At 33.0% G+C, this 16,404-nt stretch overlaps 2 protein-coding genes across 2 annotated transcripts; one reads left to right on the top strand and one right to left on the bottom strand.

Moving 5' to 3' along the window:
* Nucleotides 1-1,815: 1,815 nt before the first annotated feature.
* Nucleotides 1,816-4,341, top strand: LOC140866939 (uncharacterized). Its single transcript, XM_073272000.1, has 2 exons — nucleotides 1,816-3,605; nucleotides 3,689-4,341. Exons 1-2 carry the CDS (start codon nucleotides 3,489-3,491, stop codon nucleotides 4,325-4,327), a joined length of 756 nt encoding a protein of 251 aa, XP_073128101.1. The 5' UTR covers nucleotides 1,816-3,488; the 3' UTR covers nucleotides 4,328-4,341.
* An 8,820-nt stretch (nucleotides 4,342-13,161) lies between these two features.
* Nucleotides 13,162-15,603, bottom strand: LOC140862665 (uncharacterized). The gene is made up of 3 exons (XM_073265696.1): nucleotides 14,556-15,603; nucleotides 13,617-14,461; nucleotides 13,162-13,497 (listed from the first exon to the last, which is right to left on the bottom strand). Exons 1-3 carry the CDS (start codon nucleotides 15,601-15,603, stop codon nucleotides 13,162-13,164), a joined length of 2,229 nt encoding a protein of 742 aa, XP_073121797.1.
* Between the last annotated feature and the right edge of the window lie 801 nt (nucleotides 15,604-16,404).

The following is a 16,404-nucleotide window of genomic DNA, read 5'->3' as shown; positions in this document are numbered from 1 at the left end:
GAGCAGACTTTGCAGGAGGAAAGTACTTAGCCAGAAATTTAGATGCCATGTCTTCCCATGTAGTGATACTTCCAAGAGGTAATGACTGCAACAAACTACGAGCATTGTCCCTAAGAGAGAACGGGAAAAATCGTAGTCTGATAGTGTCCTCAGTAACACCATGAATCTTCACTGTGTCAGCAATCTCCAGAAAAGTACGCAGATGCAAATTTGGATCTTCAGTAGCTGCACCCCTGAACTGATTCTGCTACACTATATTAATCAGAGCTGGTTTCAACTCAATTATTTGCCGTGATGTTCTGCCGAGCTATCCCAGAATAATGAGTATTGATCACTGGTCGAAAGTGATCTCTGATTGGCACCAGAGCATTATTGATAGCTCTTTCCCTTTCTTCAGCCATTTGTTGCAACTCTTCTCTTCTAGCTTTTCTCAAAGCTTTACCAGTTTTCTCGATTTCCGGGTCAAAGAGCAGTGAGTCGTAACTTTGGCTTTTTCGCATAAACTGCATAGACAGGAAAGATTTAAAATTAGAACCAACAAAATAAAATAAAATGCTCTAAATCAAAATTAAGACCAATTAGCACAATTTAATATAAATCAAATAAAATTCATTCCCCGGCAACGACGCCAAAAACTTGTTGCGTAATTTTGTGCCCGCAAGTGCACGGTGTCAAGTTTTAATATAGGAATTAAGTCCAAGTCGATCCCACGGAGAATGAATAAAATGATATTATATTAAATATTTGCAACTAATAAAATCTTAATCCTATGTAGAGCTACGAGAATGATTTGAGTTTATATCAAACTAAAATTTGCAATAAATAAAATTAATTAACGGCGAGTTCGCAAGACGAAAATTCAATGAGAGACAAATTCTAGAGGTTCGACATCACTTAACCATCCACCATTTTAATTCATAAAGAAATTTATATCATAAATTCTTCTAGTTTATTAGCCAAGAATCCCTATTATTTTCTACTACCTCTCTCGAGTGTCAAGCAAAAATTCGTATTCAATAGCAAACTCAATATCTCTATCAAAGTTCAACTATTAAATCCGGTAAATAGTACAATAATTCTTACAAAGGATTCAATGGAGTTATAAGCCTCTCGAACTCTATAAACACCAATGATGTATTTTTCATGTCGTATGCAAAATCCCCTCTCTCGAGTGATAGATTCTAAATAAAATATCATTCAATATATGGCCAGTAAATTGAACGCAATCAATTCAGGAAAACACAAATAAACCAAATGAATAATTCTAATATATCAATCAAAATATCAAAAACATGGTTTCAAGTCAAGCTACGTCGTCCCTCTAGACAAAGGAATTAGTTCATAATGAAAATAAAAATCAAACAAAGCATGTTCTTGAACATCATTCAAAAATTAGGAGAAAGAATAAAATAAAAACGAAGGTAGATGATGCTTCTCCGTCTCCGGTAGTCGCTTCATCTGTTTTCGTGCCAAGAATGATTCTTCTCCCTTTTCCTTGGTCTCTAGCCATCTCTAGCCTTCAAAAACTCTGAATACTCTCTAAACCCCTGTATCTCTCAAAAATAAGAGGGTGTTTGGGAGAGCTTTTAAGCTCTGAAACAGCTTAAATTTTTTTTAAGAAACAGCTTATAAGCTGTCAAAATAAGCTGTTTGACAGCTTATAAGCTGTTTTTAAAAAAGTAGATACCCCCTTACTTTTTAAGAAAATGTCTTATTTTAATATTTTGCTTTCCAATATTATCCTTGTATATTTTCATTTATGGCCAACGTGCCCTTCACACAATTTTCACTTCAGTTGCACGATTCAGCCTCCACGCAGTCAACAACTCTTTTCTCCATCTCCGGTATGCCCTTCCATCTTCTCTTCCGCACGCACGAATTTTCTCCGAATGAGTTAGAATTTTATTTTGGTTAGTTTAATTTCTTTCGATATCCCTCTACTGCAACAACGGTAGAAAAAAAAAATTAAACCTTGATTCATGAAATCAAAATTGATATATATTATTGTGGAGTTTTTGGAAGAAAGACCCCTGTTTTCTGTTATCGTTTTGCTTATGGTGAAGCCAAAGAAATGGGTAGGGGAATAGGGTAATCTGTAGCTTATGATGGAACCAAAGAAATTGGCAGGCGAATAGGGTAATCTGTAATGCTACTGGGGTATATCTTGATTCATTTTGACTTTGTGATTGAACACAATCTCTGTATTTTGACAAAATGAATATAATCTCTCATTACCTTACTAATCACGATTTATGTGGGCTTAAGGATTTGATGCTAAAGTACACTAGCATAACATAGGCGTGCTAGGTGTCGATCCCAAACATTGCTTGTTTATGTCATGAAAAAAATCTGTCAATGATTATGTAAGCCTAATAGCAATTCAAATAACCAAAAATGTGTTTTCGTATTTTGCTTTCAATTTCTCAAGTAAAAGCATGAGCTATAATAGTACCCAAACGCCACACTCTGGTCTCTTTTTCGGCCTTATGTCCCTCTGTAAATTTGCTCATTAGTTTTTATTAAAAGTTTTTTAAGTGTGTGTGTATATGTAGATATAGTAAGAAATTAATGAACTTGTCGGTAAAAGCCTGAGCTATAATAGTACCCAAACGCCACACTCTGGTCTCTTTTTCGGCCTTCTGTCCCTCTGTAAATTAGCTCATTAGTTTTTATTAAAAGTTTTTTAAGTGTGTGTGTATATGTAGATATAGTAAGAAATAAATGAACTTGTGGGTAACTTGTATCTTAAACAGCAATAAAATAGCCCAAAATTACTGGAACAACTCATCTATTAAAGGCCAAACTTTGCTACACTCCAAGCATGGTAGCTAAACTTGTTGAAAACACCATTGTCTTTTCTCTGATATTCCAGCTAAGAAGAGTTGTGTGAGTTTTATCAAATGGCAGTCTCATTCCGTGATATCAGTTGTCTTAATATCACATGACATCATTTTTCTTGATAGGTTGATTCATAATATTGTTCTTGGTTCTTGTAATATTTATTAAAGCATGTCTTTTAGTTTTATTGTCAAGTAAAGATTTATATTTTATTTGCATAATAATACTTGTTGCCTATTTAAAATTAGGAGTCGTACTTTATACTTTTAATCAAAATTATATGCATAGGTTGATATATAATTTTTCTTTTGAAGTCATCTCTAGATGTCAGTTTTTTATTTATTTATTTTGGTTTGCAATATAGTTTGAAAATGAAAAATCAAGACAATAGAAACAAAGGAGTGATGTAAAATCCAACTTTAGGTAAAATTACAAGTAAAAATTCAAATAAAACAAATCAACAAAATTTAAGTTTGTTGAGTACGTTTCTATCACTGAAATTTGTTGATTTGTGTGAGGAGGAAATTTTACTGGGCAATCGACCAAATAGTCACTTTAATACGAATGGATGGAAAAATTTAGTGAGAAAGTTTAACGAGGCAACTGGAAAAGTGTATGTGTACAAGCAACTTCGAAATCATTGGGATTCCATGAAGAAGGATTGGTTATTATTCAAGAAGCTAATGCACATGGAAACTGGAGTTGGTTGGAATCCTACAAATAATTCACTAGATGCCTCCGATGAATGGTGGGAGAGAAAAATTAGTGTAAGTTCTAGAACTTTATTTGTATAAAATTGTTTATTCGATCGTTGAATCTTAGATTGCTAAAATATAATTTATTATTGCAGGAAAATGGAGATTATGTCAAATTTAGAAATAAAGATTTATCACTCATTTGGTTTCGATATGATAAGTTATTTTCTGATGTTGCTGCAATGGGGGAAAGTTCAAGGGCATCAACCCAACAACGCGTGCATTGCGTTGGTGGCAATGATGAGATCGTGAAGGAAAATGATTATTTGCCAGATTTTGAAGAACACGTTGAAATCGATGATGTTAGTGAATATAATGATTTGGGAATGGAGAATGACACAAGATTTGGAATCAAAGAAACAAGTAATATGAGTAACGACATTGTGTTTCCATCTTTGTCATCGCTCAAACGAAAATTTAATGGAGAAGAAAGCAAGGAAAAGAAGAAAGTTTCTGGAGCAGCCTCACTAAAGGAAGACATTCACTCTCTTTTGAAGTATTTGGAAAATAAGAGCACCACAACCTCTGCACCTTCAACAGAGAAAGATATTGAATCTGCAATGGTGATATTAAAGAATATTCCTGGAATAGAACATAAAACTGAACTTTGGTGTTATGCTTGTAACTTGTTGAGCAAAAAAAAAATGCGAGTGATTTTTCTCAATCAACCTGATGATGATTGTCGGTTGGCATGGCTGAAATATAACTATGACATGAGCAAGAAAAATGACTGATTTTGATAATGCTTTGTTTGCACCTTTATTAGTGGTTTTGTTGCATCCTTAATCTTCTTTACTTTTTGTTTCTTTATTATTATTGTTTGATTGTAAACATGATACAATATTTTGTTGAAGTTATTCAATGTTTTATGTTTTGAAATTTTACACTTGTTTATATTTGTTTTTGTTTTTGGTTTTTTTTTTTGGCATGATTTCAATAGTTTAATGGAGCCTTGGGATGTTCGACATTGTGCTTTAAATCACTCAAATACATTTTGTGAGGAGGAACCAATTGAAGATGGAGATGGATTCCAAGACGATCCAGAATGGTTGATTGTAAGCAAAGTAACGGCACTTAGCATTTTAACGTATTTCGAGACTTATATTCATAAAGTTCCATGTCGCACATCTGACCGAACCGGTAATAAATTCATGGAAGAAGTATTAAATGGACATGAAATAAGGTGTTACCAAGCTTTTCGTCTGACAAAGCCTGTATTCTTGGATTTGTGTCATGAGTTAACCCAGAAATATGAATTGTATCCCACCAGGGGAATGTCGATCTATGAAGAAGTCGGAATTTTTTTGATGACTTGTGCTCATGGTACAGATAATAGACTGCTACAAGAGATATTTAATCATTCAGGTGAAACCATATCAAGACATTTCCATAGAGTTCTGAAAGTTGTTGGTAAGCTAGTTGAAGATATAATTAAACCTCATTCCGAGTATAACGAAGGCAAAGGATACCATATGCCTCAACATCAACGATACAAGCCATTTTTTGATGTACGTTTTATTTATTTTGAATATTATAAACGTCACATGTTCGTGTATTAAAATTATTCATTAATGTGATTTACTAAAGTGTTTATTTTTTAAATGATTAACAGGATTGCATTGGGGCAATTGATGGTACACATGTTAAGACACGATTACCGCAAGGAAAAGAAATCCCATATATTGGACGCAAAGGTTTTCCTACGCAAAATATTCTTGCAGTTGTAGATTTTAATATGTGTTTTACATTTGTGTGGGCTGGATGGGAAGGAGCTGCTCATGATAATAGAATATTTGGAGAAGCTATTCGTAGGCCGGAACTTAATTTTCCTCACCAAAAAGGAAAGAAGTATTACTTGGTTGATGCTGGATATTCACATATGCCAGGATATATGGATCCTTATAAAGGTGAGAATATAAGGTACCTCTTGAAGACTTTCGCCGAGCTAGGACCTCGCAACTACGTGCACCAAGAAATTTGAAAAAAAAATTCAACTTTTTCCACTCTTCATGCAGGAATTGTGTTGAACGTACATTTGGAGTTTGGAAAGCAAGATGGAATATTTTGGCTGATATGCCTTATTTTCATATTGATACGCAAAGAGAAATTGTGCTGGCAACAATGACAATTCACAACTACATAAGAAAGAAAAATGTTTCAGACGAGGCATTCCAAATGGCTGAATATGAAAGTTATCAACCATCTATTGAACGAAATATATCTATCGCTACTCTACGGCTGAGAATGAAGACAATCCTAGCAATGTATATTGGATGGCAGTGCGTGATTCAATTGCTATGGAAATTGCAAGAAGTGGACGATAATTTTAATAATACATTTTTTTTTTTACAATAAAGACATGTGTTTAACATTCGATCATATTTTAATAGCTTAAATTTTAATAATCATCATTTTGTTGTTTTCGTCGATTCCACAGTATATTCCATTTTAGCTTTATTATCAATTTGTTATATATATATATATATATATATATATATATATATATATATATATAATATTTAAAATAATTTTTGTTTTATAGTTTTCTTATAATTTAAAAAAAACTAAACTATCAAGATATTATTGAATAATTTTAAAAATATTATAACATTACTTTTTTTAAAAAAAAAAAAATCGAAGCATAAAATTAATATATAAAATCGTATATATATATATAATTTAAAATAATGTTTTGTTTTATCATTTTCTTATAATTAAAAAACTAAACCATCAAGATATTATTGAGTAATTTTAAAAATATTACATATTTTTTAAAAATAAATTCATACCGTACAATTTTTGGAAATTAAAATATAAAATAGTTTTTATTTACTTTTAACATTTACCATAAAATTTTAAATTATTTTCGTATATATATAATATTTGCATTACCTTCATATTATTATACCCTTTTGGTAATTTTGACAATAAAAAGATCTTATAATGTCAAACACATCAACAGCTTTAAGTTGTTTAAAATAAGTTCATCCAAACACTTTAACAACTTATTTTTAAAATAAGACCTAACAGCTTATAAGCTCCTAAAACAGCTTATAAGCTCCTACAGCTTATAAGTTGTTTTTAATAAGCTTAACCAAACACCCTCTAAGTCATAAAATCCCTTTTAAAACTCGATTAAAGACTTTCCATATTTTTGGAGACTGCGCAGCGCTGGAGCGCTAATAATTCGGCGCTGGGGCGCTCAAGTTTCGTATTTTATTTTTCAATGACGGACGTATAGCGCTAGGGCGCTCAAAAAAAGGCGCTGGGGTGCTCTGGACATGAATTTACGGGCGCTGGAGCGCTGGAAAACTAGAGTTAGGGCGCTACTTGTTCTTCCATTTCACCATCTACGCAGAATTTTTGTAAAAATCATAACTTAAGTTCTAGTCGTCGGATCGAGCTAAAATTTTGACAAAAACTTTAAAACATCCTAAAATTCAATTTGAACAGTGATGATCGGATTTAGATGTCTGTAACATTCCCAGTAATTTTCTGAAGTTTGCTGTCCCGTAATTCGGCTTTCCGCTTCTTCTTGCTACTTTTCTTCAAATCCTTGCAACTCACAAAAACAACAACAAATACGCATAATATTCACTCGATACATCACAAAATCGAAGTCAAATCATATATAAATTAAGTGCATAAAATGTACTTATCATCAACCAACATATCATTGAGACTTGCAGACAGATCAATTACGTATCCATATGGTGTGGTTGAGGATGTTTTGGTAAAGGTTGGCAAACTCATCTTACCTGCTGATTTCTTGATTTTGGATTTAGAAGAGGAACCGTGATATTCCCATAATTTTTGGGCAATCTTTCTTAGCCACTGGTGGAGCAAAGATTGATGTGAAGAAAGGTAAATTGACTACGCAAATTGAAGATAAAGAGGTCACCTTCAACGTTTTTGAATTGGGAATCCACCCAGAGAGAGAGAGAGAGAGAGAGAGAGAGAGGAGAGGAAGTTGAAACCAGATGAAGGAGCGGAACGATGTTATAAAATTGAGGTGATGGAAGAGCAAAGGAAAGAGCTTGACATTGTGAAGAAGATTGTAAAGATGTACAAGAAGAAGAGGGATCAAATCAAGAAAGTTTGAAGGCTCAAAGAGAAGCACAAGACCTCCATCAAAGTGGCGATGACGGGCTAGAACCGGCTATAGTAAGGCTGATGACCATAAACAAAGCGCTTCTTGGGAGTCAACCCAAGAATTATATCCTCTTTTTTATTTTTATTTTTATTTTTATTTTTATTTTTATTTTTATTTTTATTATTTTTGTGTTTTATATTTTATTTCACAATTTTTGTTAATTTATATTTGAATTTACATGTCTGAATCATCATTCCACTGTGATATTAGTTAATTGAGAGTTCTAGCTATGTGTGAAGTCAAGTGTTGCAGTTCCACCACACCCTCATATGATGATGGAAAGGACGATGTCTACTGATGGTTGTCGCTAGTGGTATGTGCAGCCCTCTGTTCTTTTTTCTAATTTATTGTTCATTGAGCACAATGCACGTTTTTTAATTTTGGGGGAGGTTTGTCTTATTTTAACTGCTAGTTGTTGTTTGCTTAAACTCCTGCTGCTAAAAAAGCATTGTGATTTTGATTTATGTTGTGTCGAAGTCATGGAAGATGTGATTGTTGTGGCTAATGATGAAAAAATGAGCTAAGCGGATCAACGTAAATGTGTCATAAATTTTCTTCTGAGTTTTTCACAAATTGATGCCCATAAAGCCATGACCATCTGCCATTCTTGATGCTTAGAGAACATTTTTATTAACTTGATAATTCTAAATAGACAAATAAATTCTTAAATTCTCTGTGATTTTTGCTTGAACCTGAGGTAGATTTTTACAAACATATAAATGATTTAGGTGTTTTTGAATCAATTGAGCCTTCAATTGAGCTTTTTTAGCCACTCTATATCCATGAGAAGTACAAAACGAAATGAGAAGCTAGAAAGTTCAAAACATAAAAAGTGTAATGGCGGAGAAAGTAAGGTGAGGGGAGGAACGCTTGGAGAACAATGGAAGGCGGAAGATTTGGGAAAAATACGAAGAAGCATCAATCTGAGAATGGAGAACGCTCTTTACTCTTCATCCTCGTTTTTTCCCTTTCATGATTTATCTCTTTTGATGGATTATTTTCAGAACATGTTTTACTATTTTTATTGAATTCATCATGAACTAAACTCCTAATCTAGAGGAACGACGTAGCTTGACTGATACTATGTTCTTGATATTTTGATTGATAAATTTTAATTCTTCGTTGGTTTATTTATGTTTTCCTGATTTGATTGCATTCAATTAATTGATCACCAATTGAATTATCATATTTTGAAATCTGGCACTCGGGAGAGAAGATTTTGAATAGGAGCGTAGAAAAATATATCATTGGTGTTTATCGTGTTCGGAAGGCTTGTAACGCTAGTGAAGACATTAGAGAATTTATGTGCTATTTATCGGATTCGATATATGATTTTAAATAGGAATATTGAAATCAATATCAGATACGAATGTTCTATTTTCCACTTGGAAAAGGAATATAAAATATTAGGAATTCTTGGTTAGTAAACTAGAAGAACTTCCGATTTAGATATTAGGAATTGAACATGGTTGAAAATCTAGTGAAATCAAACCTCTTGAATTTATCTCCATTTGATCTTCGTTCTACAAATCCGTATTTATTTTATGCAAATTTTAGAAATTAAAATATCACTTCACTTTCGTAGCTCTAAATAGGATTAAGATTATATTAGTTTCATATATTTAGTGTAATATCAATTATTCATTCTCCGTGGGAACGATATTTTACTCATTTTATATTAAAACTTGACATCATGCACTTGTGAGCGAATAAAACACGCAATAAGTGTCGTGGCTGGAAGAGGGGCGGGAGTATCCCGACGATTAGTAAGATGAGCTTCATAATTGAGGAGTTTTTCATGTAATTCCTCAAACGAGATTGTAGTGTCCTGTGCTTGGATGACATTGGCGAGTTCCTTGTAGTCATCATCCAGACCATGGAGAACTTTGATGGTAAGACACTCAATATCAAGAGGTGCATTTATGAGAGCGAGTTCATCAGCTTTGGATTTGATGAACTACATGAATTCGGTGATGGACTGATAGCCCTTTACCAGATTTTGAAGTTGCGTCTTGAATTGAGTGATGTTGCTACAAGAGGGTTTTTCATAGTTGAGGGCAAGAGTGTTCCAAGCGGCAGTAAAGGTGGTGGCAGATGCAATAAATGGTCTTGAAAGTTGCAATAAACGGAATCAAGGAAGGAGACACTGATCCAATGGTGATATTGAGGATCAGCTGGTCTTGGCGGATCTAGGATGTGTACTCGGGATTGAGAGAGTGAGTGGTGGAGGCGATGGCCATGGTGGCGGTGGTGATGGTCTTGGTCGGACAAGGATGAGAGAGGAGGGTCGTGAACTGCATATGCCAAGAGAGGTAGTTCGAAGAGGTGAGCTTCAAGAACGCGTGGGCAACAACATTGAAGGAGATTGGAGAAGAAACAGTGCCGGTGGAAGCCATGGATTCGATCAGAAAAAAAAGAGAGATTTTTCGGTGACAGAATGGCGGCGGCGGCTGCTGGAGGCTAGGGTTAGTGTTTAGTGGCGTAGACCATGGGCTCTTGATACCATATAGAAACTAATGAGAGAATGATATTTTCTATCTCAAAGAATGAATACACAAGATGTTTATATACAATAAATTCCAATAAATTTCCTCCTCGAGCATGGTGATTGATGTGATTGTACCATTTCCTGAGCCTAGAGGATGTCGTCTCGTATTTGTCTTCCGACAACAAAACCACTTTGAGAAGTCGAGATTATCTTATCCAAGATTTTTCTTCTAACGATGAGGGAGGATTTTGGTGATGATTTTATTTCTAGTGTCGCACAAAATCAGACCAACGTTGAGCATTATATTGTCACTCTTTCGCAATAAGATATTAATGGCGGCACCGTGAAAATTAAATAAATATTTCTTGATAATATCCCAACAATGTCTGAAAAAATAGCAGGCGATTCGAAACAATCGCCCTTTGTGTATTCGATGCAAAAATTTATTGAATTTTTTTAAATGACAGACTTTTGTGGAGTTGATGGACTTCTACAGACTTTTATAGAATCTCACAGACTTTTAAAGAATTTCACACAATCTTACAGATTTGTTTTCATGACTTTTATTGGCATTTGTAAAATTTTTCTAGAACACTATGAATCTTGTAATTCATGATTTTTATTTTTATATATTTATTAGAATTATTAATCGAGTGTCAATAAATTATATTTATATTTCTTTAAAGTAATTCATTTTCTTTAAAATATTTTTATCTATCAATGTAAAAAAAATTTACTTATCAATTTGATTTAAAAAAATCGATAAGTAGTATTAAATTTATTATAATTAAGAAATTAACATAACTCAATAAAATTTGAATATATTTAATTTTAGTATCCTTATTTATAATATATATATTTATAATAATAATATGTATATGATTGATATATATTGATTTGATATATTGACGTAGTTTTAAATTTTTTTTAACACGAACGTGATCAAATCAATTTATATCAATCATATACATATTATTATTATAAATATATATATATATATATATATATGTGTGTGTGTGTGTGTGTGTGTATAGACATATGTATATTAAAGTGAATAAAATCATTATCGAAAATTTTGAGTTATAATAAAGATTAAGCTATAAATTAAAAAAAATATAGAAAATAATTAAAACATCAAAATTTTATAAAATAAATAATGAATTAATCATCAAAAATAATTATTTTTATTTTCAATTTATGATTAATAAAATATTATAATTTTTTGCCGTGTATTATAATATTTATTTAAAATTTTTAATGAATATGATTTTAAATCTTGTGAGGTTTTCTAATTAAAATTCGAAAAATTATGAATGATAAAATTTTTTATTTTATTTTAGAAATAAAAAAATATATTTGTATATATATTATTTTTTTATTATAACTAGTATGTATAAGACTTGTGTTAGTATAGAGACTATTTTAATAGAAATAAAAAAAGAGTGAGTTTGAATTAAATGTCAATCCAAATCTTTCGGTTGAACCAAAGATAATTATTGACTTTTTATTATTGTACCTTAGGCTTTAATTATTGTATTTAATAGAATTCCATGGATTCTTTAAAAGTTTATAGATATTTGGAATACCTCTAAATTTTTATGGAGTTTTTAAAAATCAAGTTTGAATATCACATGACTTTTTAAAACTCATCTTAAATATCACTAAACTTTTATGAACTATATAAAAATTTAGATTGAATACCTCTAAACTTTTGAAGTCCAAAAATTTTAGGGCAACCCGCAACCTAACTTTTATCACTTTTAAAAAAATTAATAATACCAAAAAAAAAAATTGAAAGCATAAAATGTTGTCGTTTCAACTTGGTAATTTCTATAATTTTTTAATTTTAGGTTCTTCATTTAAACTTGTTAAGTTTTCATCATTTTCATCCATTATATTTATCGTTATAGTTTTTTATGGAAAAATTGCAATTTTGATCTTATATGTTTGTCATTTTGTGATTTCGATTCTTTATATTTTCGAATTTCAGTTTTAGTCCTGCATGTTCCGATTTTTGACAATTTTAGTCATTTTTTTTTGAAAATGCTTATGTGGTACTATACACGTCAGCTCCACATCAACATTGCATCGAAAAAAAAAACAAAGATAGTGAACTAAAACTGAAATCTGAAAGACATAGATTATCAAAATCGCAAAATAACAAGCATATAGAACCAAAAAATCAGTATTCTCGTTTTTTAATTATTGCGTGAGATATCTTGGGGACTTTGACATTATTTACGTTGAAGCTTCAAGCTTATATGTTTGTTTAAGTTATTTTAAACTCGAATTTTAATTTTATTATTTTTTCTTGTAATAAATTAAGATATACTTTTATGATTTTTTTTTTAAAAAAAAACGCTGTGTCTATATAAGAAATATTGTTATTTTATGTCTGCATGTGACTTGCTAAAACAACTTAGTCCTACACTTAAAAGATCATACCTATTTTGAGCAACCAAGAATTTCTTGTAAAAAGGAATTTTTTTAATAAATGAATATCATATTTTCAAATTCACGTTTGATCAAAGGTTATTTGTCACAATTTTCGATGAGATATACGCAATACCGATTCCATTTTATAATTTTTTTTCCCAATAGATTTGATCATGCCATCACGTAAAATGGTAGATCAGATATATACTCTACAACCTCTACAAAAAGAAAGAAACAGACAAAGACAAGCCTAAAATTTCACTATAGCCTCATATTCACATATTGCCAACTAGGGATTTGTCATCGCTACCCTCGGGTCATGCCCTAATGCCCACTGCCCAAATGCCTGAATAGGGATCCAATGACTCAGTTTTTTTGCACTTGAGATATTGATCACATGAAAATCTTGTGTGCAAAACAGAGAAAGCCGTCAGATTTAGCACATGGCCGTTGCCCATATACGAACATCGACGGATCCGCCTATTTATACATCACCTTTTCAGATGTATGATCCCATCAAATGCAAGGGTTCCTTCAAGATCCCCGATCATACGAGATATTTGAACTTCGAGGCCTCTTTGAACTTCTCTGAAGAGGGTTCTAATACTTTCAGCAAACCGTTTCATGTCGAATTTTACTAGCTGTTCAATGGCTTCCACTTCACCAACAAAGCCAGGTGCAAGCTTAGCTTGCAGTTCCATTAGTTTTTGCCCTGTTGCAACTATATATCTCTGAAGCTGAAACGTTTCTTCGAGAAAAAGCTCCAATCTTTTGGTTTCTTCTTCTGTTTTAGCAACTCCGCGGTTCGAACTCTGGTTGTTCTCATGCTGCACAGGATGCATAAATAGAATAGTTTGTGTATATAAGCAAACTTAGACAAATTTTCAACTGATATAAATCAAGAAAATGTTGTCTATTAATTAGTACGAAATGAATTGGATCATACCATTCTCTTGCAAAGATGGTCGATTTTCCCCGAAAGTGATTGATACCTGTCCACTTGTTTGTTCAAGTGTGACAAAAGTGTGTAGAATCCCTCAACTCCAAAATGTACGTTTTTGTCACTGTTCTCACTATTTTCTTGCTTTCCTGTAAGCCTCTCGAGCATGAGTAGTTGCTGCTTAAGCCGCTTAATCTTGTACGAGATTCCGAGGGCATGAATATCAATCTTCGGATTAATTTTCTTGCTTACTTCATGGATTACAGATGTTGATGTTTCGGAACTTGCAACGTCCTGTGTCTCGAAACGTTCCTGGTGAAGACGAACCAGCCCTGGTTGAAGTGCCAAAACTATATCATTTGCTTTAGGATTCCCCACTTCTTGAGAAATTTCATCACCTATTGCCTCCATTTCTTGCCTTTTCTGTTCTGGTTTTCTTCTAAAAACCTTTACTTTCGTCCAAACTGCATCGTGGGCTATCGTCGCCTCGTTTGGAGAAGTGTTGACACTCGGTTTCTTGCGATTTGGAGGATTGAACTGTAATACAATATGCTCTTCAGGTTCATGTAATTCCGCTTTGCGGTCCACCGGTACACCTTCCAACTTAATGTTGTGTTGCCGGAGTTGTTCAATATCGTGATTGAGGCCTTCGATATGTGCCTGGAACCGCTTTGATTCGAGTTCCATGCTTAGCAAACACCGGTGCAAAGTTTCTAACTTTTCATCTTTGAGTCTTAGTTGATCTACAAAAGCTTCTACTTCAAGGTGATGCCTTTGCTCAATGGCTAACTTGTACTTGACTGCCTCAGAGTTCACCAAATTTTCCAGATTTTCTACGTCAGAAAATACCTCTAAAAACAAGAAATGACAATGTTAAAACAATGCATAAACAATGAATTATTGTTCATAAGAAAGTACAGGTTTCGTCATAGACTAAGCTCTTACGAGTTTCCACAGGTCCATCGGTTGAATACGGATCCGATACAAGAGAAACAATTTCGAGCCCATTTGAGATACAACTTGGATACAGTTTGTCTTTAGACTCCGAAAACGCCTTCGACCTTTTTGCTTCTAGCTCACCTTGGTTTTTCTTGGTTTTTAACGATTTCAACTCCTTTAAAAGCACATGTTTTTCAGCAATGTCGAATCTTGACTTCCTCAGCGTAGCTGATAAAACTCGATCTTTCTGTTCCGAATCCTTGCTCATCTTACCAAGTTCCACGGATAATCGTTGAGTCATCAAGATAGACTGCTCCTTTTGCTCCAATGCCAAATCAAGTTCTTGTTTTACTGCTTCAACTTGCCTAAGGGCTCGTCCCATCTCTGATTCGAGGTGTCGTTGGTTTGATACAAGCTCCATAAACGCAGTTTTATGCTTCGAAACTTCGCTAGAATGGCGTCGAGCTTCAAGATACACGCATTCTTTCAACTCCTCCACAAGATTGGAAGCCTTCTCTAGCTTCTCTTCAATCTCCACTCTCTTCTTCTCCTTTTCCTCAATGGACTCATCCCTTAACCTCAAAAGAGCTTCATTTTCCTCCAACTTTGCATTCAATACAGAGATGGACTTGTTCTTATTCGAAACAAGAACTCTTAAATCATTCATTAACGCGCCGATTCGCAGTCCAAGCCTCTTCTTCTCATTCAACCAGCTCTGCTCCCGAGCTGAAACAATGCTCACAACTTTCTCATTAGCTCTTGCATCCTCACTTCTTATTTTCTTCAATTGTTCTATCTCCCTTTGTGCATTCTCGAGCTTCCGCATAAGCTTCAGTGTTCGGGGTTCGGATTCGGGTTCCTCCCTTCGGGCTTTCCAAGCAAACAATCCAAAAAGATGGGCACTGCATACAAGCATCTTATTTCTTACATCAGACTCCGGCGAGAGTTTTAAGGCAAGAAAAGCACAACAAACGCCCAGAAACATCGGATACAAGCCATCATTTTGCTCGTCGGATGTAACTTTACGGGAATTTGAGACACCCTTTTCATCCATTACTCGACTTTTCTTGATCCAAAAGGGAACTAAAATCAAGAATGCTCCAAGAACTCAATGCTCATTTCAGATAATCACAATTTATTACTCTTTTTCAGGATCAATTTATCTTAAAACAAGAAATGTTTTGCTTCTTTTTCCGAGACTAGAGGAGAGGGCCCAACTGATAATGCTGGTAACATCTGTTTTGTTGGGATTATGATTTTTTATATATCATCACAGAATGCCAAAAACAGGTTTCACGCATAAAAACTGGAATATTTGTGTTTTCATGCTATTTGAAACTAATAGTTCAAGAAAACAAAACTCAAAAGAAAATTATTTTCACTGGTTTTTAATTAGCCCCAACTCCTTCCTTGATATGCCTGACATAATAAATTATTTATTTATTTATTTTCAAATTTTTTTTTAACATTTTTCTCAATGTAAACTAAATTTATAAATTTACATGTAACATGATAATAAACTAAATATAAGATATTCGAACTATATATTTGATATGTGCACGTACGTTCAAGAGAAACTAAGCACTAATCCTCATATGGCCAAAAGCAAATATATCTTGTAGGAAGCATGTTAAGATCGACCTACTCAAAATCTTATAAGATCTCATAAAAAACCGATATATTTTAAAAATCAAAATCCTTTGAGCCCTAATATGACTGGAGAAATTGTATAGCGATAAACCAAGTAATAAACCATCATAATTGATTTTTTTTTAAAAGAAGATGAAGAAGAAGAAATATTATAAATAAACAATGAAATCATCTATAAATAATTTGTCCAAAATAATAATAACTA

This window comes from Henckelia pumila, chromosome 4, assembly GCF_033568475.1.
Source record: "Henckelia pumila isolate YLH828 chromosome 4, ASM3356847v2, whole genome shotgun sequence".
Lineage (NCBI taxonomy): Eukaryota > Viridiplantae > Streptophyta > Magnoliopsida > Lamiales > Gesneriaceae > Henckelia > Henckelia pumila.
The sequence above is the reverse complement of the archived record's forward strand: the minus strand, read 5'-3'. Positions and strand labels throughout refer to the sequence as shown.